This window comes from Equus quagga, chromosome 13 (genome assembly GCF_021613505.1).
Source record: "Equus quagga isolate Etosha38 chromosome 13, UCLA_HA_Equagga_1.0, whole genome shotgun sequence".
Lineage (NCBI taxonomy): Eukaryota > Metazoa > Chordata > Mammalia > Perissodactyla > Equidae > Equus > Equus quagga.
The window spans coordinates 47639590-47653804 of NC_060279.1; the positions used below are offsets into that span (position 1 = coordinate 47639590).

A 14215-nucleotide genomic window follows, 5' to 3' on the forward strand; every position below is an offset into this window, starting at 1 on the left:
GAAGTCTCAAAGACAAAGAGGAAAAACCCCAACCAAACTGCAGCTCGCTCCCCAAGGCTCTGCTTTGATGTGGTTTCCTGTCCCTGGAGGCCTTATAAGGCATTGTGCCTGCAGCTCTGGCCTCTGGGCTGGTGCTGGCTGCACACTCAGGCCTCTCTTCCTGGAGCCCAGCGTGGAGCAGACGAGGGGCAGTGCTGGGACTTGGGAGGGACGCAGGTCAGGGGTCTCTGGCCTGAGAGGCCACCAAGCCAGGCCACTGGGGAGAGGGCAGCCTGACACCAGGCAGGGAGGGCAGGAGGTCTGGGGATCAGAACTTGGAGCAGAGGCTGAGGCCAACTGTCCTGGAGGCCAGAGGAGAGGAGTTCTGGGACCGGGGGGGTCCAGAGTGATGGCTGAGTAGACAAAGGGAGCAGTGAAGGGAGGTCAGTGCACCCCAGGCCCCACACATGGGCTTTGTACAGGGCAGTGGGGAGGGTGTGGGCCCTGCAGCAGGCCGCCTGCCTTCAGTCCTGGCTCTGGCACTTACTAGCTGTGTGACCTTGAGCAAGTCATTAACCTCTCTGTGCTTTAGTCTTTCCATCTGAAAGTCCTACTCACAGGGTTGCCATGAGGATTAGATGCAAAGCAAAGACAGTGTGCCAGGCAGGAGGGAGCATGTTTCTCATGTCTGGGGCACCTGGGGACTGGTGAGCCCTTCAGCTTCTCCCAGCAATGCTCTGCTAGCCATTTGACGATAATAGGAGGAAACGAGATGAGCGCCAACTGCTGAGCTCTGGAGTCCCGACCGTGGTGTCAGGCGCAGTGGGAAACACATTATTTTCAGTGGCTTACCTAATCCTCACACTCACCCGGAGGCATCGTGAGTGCAGCGTCCCTCTGTACAAATGGGGAAACTGAGGCACGTTGGATCTAAAGCTCCTCACCCAGGTGACGCAGCTCATATGAGGCCGAGCTGGGATTTGAACCAAGGTCTGACCCACTCCAGTTCCGTGTCCTTCACCCCTCTGCACTGGTGGGGCTCATGGCTCTTGAGGGGGCTGAATGCCTGGCCCCAAACCTCACATGCAGGGCTCCCGGCCAGGGCTTGGCCGAATCCCGGGCCTACGGGAAGGAGCTGTGGGCCTTTGTGTCCGCAGGACGGACGCAGGACTCAGCCACTAGCCCACTGGAGCTGCTGGCTGTGCTGTTTTTCTCGCACTTCCTTGAGTGTGATCCTTGGTCCCTGCCAAGTGCCAGGACTCTCGGCCACCTCTGTCCCCATGCCCTCAGGAACCGTGGTTCTACGTACGAGCTCAGGCTGGCATCGGAGGAGCCGGCTGGAGCCTTGGCTCTCCCCTCCCTGGCCGGTGGTCAGAGCCACGCGCCTGGCCTCTCTGCGCCTCCTCATTGAACAGGGGCTGGTGGGAGCGCTGTTCCCGGAGCCTCTTGTGAGGGCTCCATCTGGCAGCACCTCGTGCCCCCTGGGCCCTGGGGAGATGATGTGAGGCTGTCATTGGCATTATTTTCCTGTCTCATATGGTCCTTGAAGGTTGGGGGCACTTTCTTTACAGAAAAAAATGACAATTATTCCTCTCAGTTTACCATTTGAAAGTCATTTTTATGAGCATTTATTTCTTGAGAGAGGGAAAGAGCAGGGCTGTTGTGATGGTTAAGGGAGACTATACATATGCATAAAGTGCCTGGCACACAGGAATGCACAGTAAATGTCAACTGTGTTGTTGTGGTGGTTTATCACTGGACCCATTTTACAGATAGGTAGACTGAGGTCCCAAGGAGGCAGTGGCTGGCCCCAGGGCGAGGGAGGCGATGGAGCCGGGGTGTGATCCTGGGTCTGGCTCAGCGTTCTACATTGCCTTGACCTAGTGATTCGAAGCTGGAGAGCCACAGACACTGCACGCCACAGGCCTGGGGCTGTCTGGCTCAGTGGATAAAGTGAATTTGTGCCATCGCTGAGCCTTTGCACTGCACAGTGAGTCCACAGGCCATGGTGCTGAGGAGCTTTCGAAGTGTTACACAGAGCAGAGCAGGTATGGTTTAGCGGGAAGAGGCCGACCCCAGAACCTGCCAGCACTCTGCTTTGTGTGCAGAGACATCCCTTTCACATGTTGGAGCCGGGTCCTCGCAGCAGGCAGCTCTTCTCAGAGAGCCGTGGCGTGTGGTGTGCTACCCAAGCTGCGCGGCGGGTTACAGGGGTCCGGGGTGGCTGCTCTGTTGGGGGTGATGTGTGGGGTCTTCGAACTCCCCTGTGTGCTGGTGAAGGGGCGCGAGTGCTCGAAAGCGGCCGTCGTGCAGGTCCCGTGGGCCTTGCCGGGGTGGTGGCTGAGCTGGCAGCAGGCGGGTCCGTGCTGAGCCCCATCCAGCGGACTTCGGAGTGGCAAGGCCCTGGGCTCTCGACGACGGCTGGGTCTCCTGTGAGGAAGTGCTGCCTGCCAGCCTTGCTCCGGCACGAAAGAGCAGCTTTAGTTGGCTGCTGGGGCGTCCCAGCCATCTAATCATGCCACCGGAGTGTGTCCCTTTCCTGTCACCGTCTCCCAGTTCTCCTGTCAGCTCAGCTCTGCTAACACAAGCAGCCAGTTTACAAGCCCAGGAAATGTTCGGTGATTATAGTCATTGGCAGAGGTGGAGAAAGCGGCGTCCTGACTGAGGAATGAAGATCGGAAGTCACGGGCACACCTGGTTTTGAAATCAGTGGGACACCAGGAGTCTGAATGACCGCGTTTTAACAACCTTTAAGAAAGAGTGTGTAATGCCCCAGAATGATTTGAAAGAAGAAAGAGAACAGAGCAGACCAACCCTAATCCATAAAATCTTAGCTGTTTATCTTTAAAAAAAACACAAGACTGACCCCCAGCTGTGTCCAGTTGATAAGATCAGATGTACAAAGCGTTGTTCTTCCCTTGTTAATGAAGAAGAGCACTGGTTTTTCTTTTAAGCATCTGAGAGAAAGGGTTTTTCTCCTAGTTTTTCAAGGAGAGGGAGTTTTTTTCTTTTCACTTTTTCTTCAAAAAGAGAAGTTGGTGACAGCTGCTGAGTCTGGGCTTTTTTATTGCCCGTCATTTTGTGGTTCAAGAAGCATCGCCGTAGCATCACTGTGGGCATCAGGAGAAACGGCAGCATAACCCCCGACCCTCGTCTCTCCCCAAAAGGAGGAGTGTTTCCCAAACTGGGTTCCTCGGAACATGAATCCCATGTGATGCTTTTGAAAAACAAAACTCTGCGGTGTAAACAGGTTTGAGGCCTTCAACATAAGCTGCTGCTCGGACATCCGCAGTGTCCATTACCATCGGAGGCCCTGCGGTAAGGGATCTCGTTTAACTTTGATTAAAGCAATCTTTTTTGATCGCAGGACTTGTTTTGTTTAGAGTCCTCTGCTGGGGTGTGGCCAGAGAGATGGGACCTCCGTTCACACCCAAGGAATTTCCCAGCCTGTGGACCAACCAAACTCAACTTGCCAACCTGACAACACCTGCGTGGCAGCCTGACCAGGCTGGTTGGGAGCAGCTAGCCGTATGGGATGACCTCCCAGACATATTTAACTCATGCGCAGCAGCCAGGCAAGGCGTGTGCAGGATCAGGCTAGTTTCTGGAAGGTGTGCACGTTGGGGTGATGCAGGAGGCATGACTGAAGGTCAGCTGGAGCCAGAGCATGCGTGCCTCTCAGTTTTACACTGAAGAGTTTGGGTTTATCTCAAGGGCAGTTGGGACCTGCTCTAGCGCACCCCAGGCCTCTTCATAAACCCACGGAGACGGCCTGCCTGGGACCCGCTGCGGGAGGAAGGATCCAAACTGAGATCTCTTCTCGGGCCCACAGGGGAGGCTTGTTGGTGCTGAGTCCATCAGCTTGGCTCGAAGGGATGGATGAGGGGCGTTTTCTGATCTTGTCTCTATCTTTTTCCAGGGTAGGTGGCAGACCCTCCTGTCTGAGGAGAGGTGTGGTCCTGTGTAGTGTTTTGTGTTGGGCTGTAGGCTGAGGAAAAGTGACTTCCTGAAAAGCACTGCCATAATTCACTTTTTGAGTGTGATAGGATCCGTCTCCGTTGACCTAAATTCCCATTGGAAGATGCAGAACAGGGTCCCTTCTTCCTTGTGACCAGCCAGGCACACGTTCACGCTGCCCCCTTTCCCGTCCCAACACCGGGTTCCTACCTGACCCCGGTACTTCCTTGATGTCCCTGCTTTGTCTTCCTCTAGGAGCTCGTGGGCGAAGTTTTCAGAGAAACACTCAGCGAGGAGGAGGAGGAAGACTTCCGACTAGAAGGTACTGGAGTCCCTTACTCTCCCCAGGGAGCAGTGAGGCAGGGATGGGGCCGTCTGTCTACCTTGTGCCCCGTGTACCCCCTGGAGAATCTGCAGGCCGGGCAGAGGACAGGACTCTGACTCTCCGGGGCAGGGCTGGGGGCGGACGGGGTGAGGAGCAGGAGGGAAGCGCTGTGCTTTGTAGGTCCACGCCCAGAGAGGAGCCAGACCACCTCGGGCGTGGCCGGGCCCCGCCCTGTGGGACCTGTGGAGCCTGGGACAGGTCGCTTCCCCGTGGGCAGTGACCACAGTCGCTGCTTGCAGGCCCCTCAGGTGTGTTAGGCATGTAGTCAGCACAACATAAAGGAGCTATTGTATGTCCCCATGTCTCCGTTCGCGTCACTCATCTGGAGCACAAGTGTGTGCACCCCCATGTACTAACACCCCCGCCAGCCCCTCGCCTTCTCCTCTGTAGCTCTCAGTCCTTTCTCTCTCCAAGAGGAAGCACTCTGTTGCAGAAAGAATTCGGAACTAGAGTAGAGGGCCGCCTGGCCGCTGGAGTACCAACTCCACTTTGGGCAAGCCATGTCACCCTTCTGAGCCTCCATGTCCACGTTTGTAGAGTGGGAATGAAGGCCTTTTCACTGCTTGACTCCCTGAGTGGGTGCAGGGAACGGCAGGCGTCTGAAGGCGTTTGCTGAGTGTGGTGGTGTTTCCATTTCATGCTCAGGATCAGAGAAGAGCATCTCTGAATGAGGGCAGCCTCAGGAAGCTGGGGGCCAAGAGTGTCTAGGGGAATCTAGGCCTCGGGGGTCCTGTAGGGCCCTGAGAGGAGAGCAGACAGTGTCGAAAGGCCCTCAAGGGGAGCCTAGGCCAGACCAGAGGACTGTGGCCTCATCCAGCCTGAAGGCTCTTATAAATGTGGGCTTTCTGGCTCCCTGCAAGGGCTGCTGCATCCAGGCTGCTTTTGGTGGCTCCTCAGCTGACTTCATGCATGTGACTCTGAGAGGCACTCTTGTAAGAGTCTCACTCAGTTGCGCGAGAGTTGGAGGTAGGCTGGGGGCCCAGGTATCTATCAAACTTTGCTCAAATACGAGCAGGTCCCGAGTCCCATGGATGGAAGGCTTTGTCCAGGCTGTGGGGTGTTTCTCTTGAGCGTGTCTGTCCACGGGTCTGGTGGCTGAGTGGCTTGGATTCTCATTGTTTCCTGGGCTCTCCCGAGCCTCAGCTGTCATCCTTGTCTCCGTGGAGAGATGCCAGGATCTTGCTTAGAGAAGATCTGGGGAGTCGGGTAAAGGTCTGCAGGATGTTAGCCCTGGAGATTGAGTGACCCCAGATACTCATTACGTGGGCTTCAGCACTTGCTCCATTTGTCTATTGATTTGCTCATTCATGTGGTAACTTTTTAGCAAGTTCATTCTCTTGTTCATCCATCCCTCCATCTCTTCCATCCGTCACCCATTCACTATTTATCCAACCATCCACCTCTCCACTCTCTATCCATTCATCTACCCATCACTTATTCATCGCCTTCCCATCATCCACCCACCCACTGATCCATGAGCCACCCATCCAACACTCATCCATGTCTGTTGCTCCACCCATCACCCACCCATCCTTCCATCCATTGCCTCTTTATTCATCTGCCTACTCTTCTGTCACCCGCCCATCAGCCAGCCAGCGCTTATCTATCAGCCAGCCACCCACCTACAGCCAATCATCCTCTGCCCATCTATTCATCATCCATGACTCATCACTTAATCCGCTTAACGGTCCTCCAGTTATCATCTGTCTATCTCTCCATCTGCCTATCCATCATTTATTGAGTCCCTGGTTACTGCCAAAAATGAGGCACTTCTCTATCCATTGAGGCTCAGTCTGAAATCTTATAATTGATTTCACACGAGATGTCTTTCCCTGCAAACACGTGAAACGGCCTGCCCGTGGAATGCACCTCCCTCTGAAAGGAAGGGTCACATTGTTCAACGTCTGCATTCAGAGGGGGAGCCCTGTTGTAATGAAGAAGGAACACTGGCCGAGGAGCCCCTCTCAGCTCCAGCAGTGACTTGCTGTGGATCTTGGCCAAGTCTCTCCCTCTCTGGGTCCCCTCGCCCTCTGTGACATGACGAGTGGTGACATAGAGCTGGACTTGTTGGGTCCTTAGAGGACTTGGGCACCGTGTAATGAGGACGAACTGCATTGGAGGCGGCACTTAGAAACACCAGTTGATGGCTGGGAGATTAACATGAGGCGCCCCAGGTTTCCCGCTCCTGTTGGGGAAGAGGTGTGAGGTTGGTGGCACTTGGTGTGCCCTGGTGACCCACCATGTTGGGCTTGAGGGCAGCCTGGGCGCGCTGCCAGTCACTGATGGTGTCCAGGTACGCTGGTGCCACCACTGACAAGGAGGGGGTTGGAAGTCATGAGCCTGCCTCAGTTTCCCAACTAGGGGTTGGACTAGGTTGTTGGTGGTCAAGCTTTTCGGCCTCTTTCTTCAAACCAAAGCAGACCCAGCAGCACAAAATGTCAACCAGTTAGATCAGGCTGCAGAAAGATACAGCACCTAGGAGACCGTAGGCTATCTTTTATGTCAGCAAGGGCACTGGACAGTACTCTGTTTCCTGGTCTAGGTGAGTGTGTGCCATGGATGCGGATTACTGTGTAGCTCGAGGCCCCGACAGACAGAAACACTAGGTCCTCTGGACATACAAGGAGGAGACTGAAATTGGGCAGAGTGGTCAAAGAGGATGCTGGTATTAACTGTAGTCAGTGTTTTAACTTTACAAGAAGAATGTAATCATATATTTCTTTGGAATGAAAGACTAAGAACAGAATTGAAAAGCGAAAACAATAAGTAAATAGGGCGGTAAGAGTGGGGCTGCTCTGGGTCGTACCTGGGCCTGCGTGGCCTGAGACTCCGTGGAGGGATGCTGGACCCTGTGACTGTCTGTGGTTCTCTGGCCACCCCGCAGGAGCGGGGCATGGCTGTGGACGCAGGCCACCCCACGGCCAGGCCTGGTGAGAGCAAGTGCTGCTGAGCCTGGCCGGGAGAAGCATCCACCTGGCCTGGAGCTGGGGCTGCGGGCGGCCCTCTGTGCTGCTGGCCAAGGGAGGGCAAGCTGGATCCTGAATCTCCTCTTTGTCTTCCTGTTGGCCAAGTTCATTGCCTCTTGGCGGGCTGGAGGGCTGGGTAAGGGAGAAAAAGGCCATCTGAGGCGTGAAGATAAAAAGAAGTCTTTAGCCATCCCAGGAGAGGATGGCTTTCGCTCCTGCGTTGTTATGTAAAGCCGGCCCTAATCCAGCGTCTTAACCGCCTTAACTGGCCAGCTGGGAGCTCGCGGGATGGAGATTAAGGCTGGCTGGCGCAGGGCTGGCTGCGGAGCTCCTTTTCAACTGTGGAGAGAACAAAGTAAACATCTGAAGTTCCACGCTCCTTGAGCTGGCTGGGCGTGGCGGGGGAGGGACCCTCGTCTGCTGACCCAGCAGGGGTCTGAAGACGGGGGAGGCTCGGCCACATGCTTCCTTCCAGCACCCATCTGACTCCCTCCCCACCCTAGTTGGGCAGGACGACAGGTGGTGGCAGCCTGTGGCTTGTGGCCTGAGGTGAAAATTGGTGCCAGGGCTGTTTGGCAGACCCATGTCACTGACGACCTCTGGGAAGTTCTGGGTCTGGTGGCGTCCCCCCCCCACCACCAGCACAGGTTGCAGCTTCTGCACTGTGCCCATCGGAAGCAAAAGACCTAGAAATGGTCACAGGCCCCTTCTCTCTGGGTCCCCGCTCTCCCTCCCGCCTGGTGCTGTCCCCACCCCTGCCCAGCCTCTTGGTTCACTCCCGGCTCTCCCCCTCTGGCCTCTGCCCCCTGACCCTCCACATCGTGTCTATTTCTCGTCTTCCGACCTCTTTGCTTTGGGGTGAGGGCAGGTGAAGTGCGGTCTGCTTGGCATCTTCGACAGAGAGCCAACTCCACAGAGCCAGCCCAGCCTGCTGGTCCTGCCCCTCAAAAGGAGGCCTCAGGGCCACTGAAGTCAGCACTCCCCGCCTGGTCCCAGGCCCTCCCTCCAGCCTCCCGGGGCTGCTGCTGGGCAGGCATCACCTTGGTCCAGCCTCAGTTGGCCCGAGGGCAGATGTACCTGGAGGGGCTGGTCCTGCCAAGCCAGGCCAGGGTGCTGGGAACTGGGATCTGGGGGCTGAGCAGCCTCACTGCAAGCTCAGGGCCCTTCCGAATCTGCATGGGTCCCGAACTTTGTCCCCCACCCCAACCTCATCAGAGTTCATGAGAGGCGCCCTCCTCCCTTTATTCTGACTTTCTGGGAGTTTGCAAGTCAGACGCCAGACCAGCCTGGCTTTACCACAACTCCCTGTGTGACCTTGGGCAAGTCACTTAACTTCTCTGTGCTTCAGTTTCATAGCACTTCTTCCTCAGGTTCCTGTGAACACAGCAAGGTCATTTAGGAAAGCCCAGAGCACAGCCCTGGCACAGAGCAGTGCCCATGTATGTGAGCTCTCATGATTCCTGTTTCATGGGCCCGTCTGTCTTGAAGAGGGGACAACTGATATTTATAATTATTTACTAGTCTAGATCAAAAAAGGCATGTTTTCAAAGCTTTTTTAGTCCTGTTAGACACTTGAATGTCTCCTTCTGCTCTGGTGTGTGACGTGGAGTCTGGTGTGCCGTAAGTGCCTGATAAATACTCACCAGAAGAACGAAGTCCCTGAAGTCGGGCCACCCCCGTTGGGGCCCAGGCCCTCCCTCCAGGCCCCAGTCTGAGATGTGAGCCCTTCACAGACCCAGGGGCCCTGGGAGGCCTTTAGTCCCCTTCACTTTTGGTGGAAAACAGGCCCAGCGAGGGGACGCAACCCGTCCAAGATGTCACAGCCAACTGACACCAGAACTCAGGCCTCCAGCTCCTCCTCCCACAGCGTGTGTTTACTGAGGACCTGCCGCGGGTGTGGGGCCACGGACAAGGCAGGCGGGCCCTGCCGCGAGGTGTTCACGCGAAGGAGGCAGGCAGTGAATGAATAACCCAGGGAGTGAGTGCGTGGGCGTCAGGTGGTGCTGCCCGGCAAGGAGGTGGAACCTAGTGAAGGGTCGAGTGTGACGAGGCCTCTCTGAGGAGGTGACATCTCAGCTGAGGTGCAGATGCCAGGGAGGAGCCAGCCATGGGAGGATGTGAGGGGAGAGCAGCCAGGAGGAGCGAACAAAGCCCCAGAGCAGAACTTGGGGTTTGGGGAAGAGCAGAAAGGAGGCCCGCGTGCTGGCGATGTTGGCAGGAGGGTGGGACCCCGTGCTTGGGTTGGATGCTGCTTTTGAGGAGAAACTGTTGGAAAGTTTTAGGGAGGTGAGTGCCGGCTTCTGACTTCCATTTTAACGAGATCTTTGTGGCCTCTTGGGAGGATGGGCCATGTGGAGGGAGGAGGGAGACCGAGGCAACCGCAGGTGTGCCGGTGAGAGGTGATGCGAGGATGGCGTGGGAGCCGTGGGGCCAGGAGGGGGCGGGGGCGGGGTGGGGGAGGAGGTGGATGAGGGAAAGAGAGGGTTGCCCGATACCCCTTCACCTTGGCTCAAAGAACGAAGGAAATGGGGGTGTCACTTCTGAGGAGAAGATTTTGTCAGGTGACAATCAAGGCTTTTGTTTTTGGGCATGTTGGGCTCAGGATGCCTGTGTGACATCCAGGTAGAGATGCCCAATGGGCAGCTGGACACTGAGTCTGGGGTCCCGGGAGCAACTGTTTGTGGGGCGAGGACTTCTCCACGGCCACCCGGCATGGCCCTGGGCAAGGCTGTCAGCCGGGGGCTGCCTGGGGTCCCTGGCAGTCTGACAGGAGGGGGGTCCCCAGGAAAGCACCAGGACCCCGGAGGAGGGGCAGGCGGCACCCTGCTGGCTCGTCCCGCCGGCAGTGTCAGCGATGCCAGTTGGAGCTGCTGCAGCCCCGAGCAGCCCCAAGTCGGCTCTTCGTAAAGGCTCAGCTTGCGCGGTGGAAACGCTGGCCGGGGTCAGGTACCGAGGAGGCTTGAATAGTTTCAAGGAGCTCGGGGTGAGGTTTTAAAAGTTGAATTTCATCACATGTTTTAACTTGGGCGGGGATGGGGAGAGTGGAAGGGACATGATATTTTTAGCCCAAAGAAGGTTTTTTCTCCCTCTCCCCCTCCCTCCCCGAGCAGATGTTTCATCTCCATCCCGTTCAAGCCTCACGGCAGAGTGGCCGTCAGCCTCAGTCTCTGATGAGACAGAGAGGCCCGAAGGCTGTTAGTTGGGAAGGTTTCTTTTTCTCCTGTTTTTCCTTTCCTCTCTCTCCTCAGTCACAACTCGTCCTCGGTAAAATCTCCGTACAGTGACATGCGGCCCAGGGAGGCAGGATGGTGGAGAAAAGGACCCTGGGTGGCACTTCTGGCCTCAGGAAGGGGTAGACACCTGCTGGCAGAAACTGCGGGAAACCGCCGTCGAGAGGCCTGCGCGGGGCGAACCGTTGTTCTGGTGAGGGTGGTGATTCCTCCTGAGCAGCAGGGGCTCAGAGCGAGGGACAGTTAAGTCAGGATTCTTTTGGTTCTTTTGGATCTCAACCCAAATTCTCTTAAGCTTTGGCTCATGAAATTGAAAAATCTTGGGGTAGATCTTGCCTAAAAAGTGCTGGCTGGACGCAAGAGCTCAGACCATGTCCTCAGCATACATGCACTTGCTTGCTCCCTCTCTGTCTCCATCGTCTCTCACTCTGCCCTTCTGTTAGCCTCCCCTGCTAAGCTCCAGGCCCTCACATCCTGTGAGCTCACATCCTGTGAGCACGTGAAAGAGAGCCCTCAAGTCTCGATATTTCTTGCAAAAGTTTGGTTCTCACTTTACTGGTCAAGGTGGATCTAGGTTTTGTTGGACTCAAAGCTTATCCAATTTTGGGGGAGGGGGGCCTTCTGTTTTACCTCCCCCAAAGCCCCAGTACACAGTTGTATATCCCAGTTGTTAGCTCATCTGTGTGGGATGTTACCTCAGCGTGGCTTGATGAGCGGTGTGTAGGTCCGTGCCCAGGACCCAAACTGGTGAACCCCAGGCCGCTGAAGTGGAGCACACAAACTTAACTGCTATGCCACCAGGGAGGCCCCTCAGAGGGGAGGTCTCTTCTTTAAGAAAAAGAATACACAATTCTTTTCTTTTTGAGGAAGATTAGCCCTGAGCTAACATCTGCTGCCAATCCTCCTCTTTTTGCTGAGGAAGACTGGCCCTGAGCTAACATCGTGCCCATCTTCCTCTACTTTATATGTGGGATGCTTGCCATAGCGTGGCATGCCAAGCGGTGCGTAGGTCTGCACACAGGATCTATATCAGTGAACCCCAGGCCGCCAAAGTGGAACGTGCACACCTAACTGCTGCGCCACCGGGCTGGCCCCACAATTCTTTTATAACTGTGAACTATATGTATATATCCTGCTAAACCTAAATAAATAGATCCCCAACTCAACTTCCCTTTGGCTTGACTCCAGAAATGCCTGTGTTCTCCAACACCACATGACACAAGCAGATGTATGAGAAGTCAGAATGGAAAGAGACAGCAGTCGTAATCAATTGAGGGTAAAATACCTAATTTTGGAAGTGTCACAAAAACAGCCAACCCTGTGAACCACTGCTAGGTCCATTCCAACTTGGAAGGGGCCCGTGCAAGTGAGGGGCCCTGAGGCTTTGCTACATTGGCTTCACGGTGGACTCTCCATGGGTGCTGACTGGGTCGGGCCCAGTGGCCCTCAGGATGAAAGAAGCTGGGTGGGGTCTGGGTCTGGGTGTGTCCCTGAGGCTGGAGTGGGATCAGCCTTCCATAAACCGCATGGACCGAGATGGGGCGGGGGGCTGCCAGAGGAAACCCCGCTGCTATTATCAGGAGAAGGACAATGGTTGCAGGACTGGCAGGGACAGGTGTCAACTCTTGTGGTGGGACAGAGTGGAGAAAACAGTGGCCAGGGAGTCAGGCAACTGGGATTTTAGTTCTTCTGTTTCTGCCCCTTCTGGGTTCAAATCCTGGCTGCATTACTTCCTGGTGCTCCACGGTGACGATGGGGCACCTGCGTGGAGTGTGACAGGCATTGTCCATATGGGCTACGGTAGGAGGAGCCAGTTAAATGGATCACGAAAATAGGGCTTGTTACAGGCTCACTGAGGGGGCAAACCGAACCCAGCCCCTGAGGGCGTGAGGCACACTTCTCAGCGATGGGGAGGCTTGAGCTGAAGCCCTGCAGGATGAGCGGGAGCTGGAGAGATGGAACGAGTGTTCTTGGCAGGGATAACAGCGTGAGAACACGGCAGGGTCAGAGAGCGAGAAGCGGTTCGGAGGAGACGGGCCGACGGACAGCAGAGGCAGGCCGGTTCCAGCAGGGGAAGGCTTGATGGAGTTTGCTTTCTGAGCTTAGTTTCCTGTTCGGTGCAACGCAGACAGGAACACAGCCTGCGTGGTGTTCTGAAGAGGACTTTAATGAAATAATGTGTGCACCCGCTGACTGCGCCAGCATCCCTGGTACAGCCCCCTGCTGTGTGCACGGCGGCCCACGCTGTGTGTCTCGGGGACTCTCGCTCCCCCGGGAGAGCCTCCTGCAGATGATGCAGAAGCCGTCTGGCCTGGAATGCGCATATGGTCGCTTTCTTTTTTCGCGGGCGGGCAGCAGATTACGGCCTAATTATATTTGGCCTAGGCTAATACTGAAATTCATCTGCGTTCCTTCTGACAGCTGCTGTGGAGGGCTGGGGAGTCAGAAACGTCCGGGAAAGCCGGCCTGAGACTGAAAGATTTGCAGCAGGTCATCTGCACGTGGACACTCGAGAAAGGCTGCGGGCACTTTAGGGCCAGTGTCCAAACTCCAGCGAGGAGGCTCTGGCTTGTGTTGTCTCCTGTCGCAGCAACAGAGAGCTCACCAGGTAGCTGGGCTGAGAGAGGCGTCTGCCTGCCTTTGAGTGGCAGTGATTTCAGGCCTTCTGATGTCGTCACAACTGTGTCTCAAATTTGTCTCTTCTTCCAAAGCTTAATGTCAACCAGGCCTCTCTGGATTGTGTTAAAATATGCTGGCATTTGCTGATATCACCCAAGGTCGAGATTTTAGCCCAAGTCTGGGAGTCAGGAAAAGACCTACCCGTTTACAGCCCTCCCCTCTGCCTTGCCAGTTCCCAGCCTCGGTCCTGCAGGATCTGTGGTGTGTTAGGCCTGCAGCCTTCCTCCTGTCTCCTGTGGGAGGTGGCGCAGTTTCGCACACTGCGGTGGGATGTCTGCCCTGTGCACGCATGGTGTGCTCTGGATACTGTGGGCGACCAGGGGTGGTCGCCGATGGGGCTCCGGCTCTCAAGAAACCTGCCTTCTGTCTGCATGGATGTGGCAGGCTCCTGTGAGTCAATCCAAAGATCCCAGATGGGACCCTACGGAATAAGGTGCTAGGCTTAATGGGCTCAGCCAGCTCTCTGCGATTGTGCAAATAGAAAAGGGGCCTCCTCGAGACACCTTTCTGCCATCTGCCCAAAAAGCATCATAAGCAACATTAATGCATTTTAATTAAATAATTAAAGCATTTTAACGGCGCCTCCTGGACTGCTGGAGAGCACAGTCTGCTTCCCAGAGCCAGGCTCCCAACGACCCCAAGTGACCCCGACCCCAAGCCCAGGGGCAGAACCCTGAGCTGCTCTTCCTGCTCAGGAGGGCGGGGCTGCAGGAGGGCTTTTCTGGTCCTTCTTCCCATGCTGCTTGGGTGGCACCAGCTGTTGGCAGCTCCGCCTGGCTGGGCTGTGCCACCCTGCTCCCTGGTCACTGCTACCTGCCAGGGTAAACAGTCTCCAGAAAGTGGCCATGCCTCTCCCAGCATGGGGTCCTAAGTGAGCCTGGGATGCTGGGCCTGTGGTGGGGGTGGGGCGCTGGGCATTCAGGCATTTCCCCCTTCTCCCCTCAAGCTCTTCTCTCTCTCTCTCCCTCTCTCTCTCTCCCTCTCTCCATGTCTCCCTCTCTCTCTCTCTCCCTCCCCCC

General features: G+C 55.9%; 1 protein-coding gene across 1 annotated transcript in view; it reads left to right on the forward strand.

The window, feature by feature from the left end:
• NKD1 (NKD inhibitor of WNT signaling pathway 1) overlaps positions 1-14215 on the forward strand; it is an 82426-nt gene that overhangs the window by 49908 nt on the left and 18303 nt on the right. The window contains exon 4 of the mRNA XM_046684150.1: positions 4192-4258. Coding sequence (XP_046540106.1) covers positions 4192-4258 — 67 coding nt within the window. The remainder of the gene's footprint in view (positions 1-4191; positions 4259-14215) is intronic.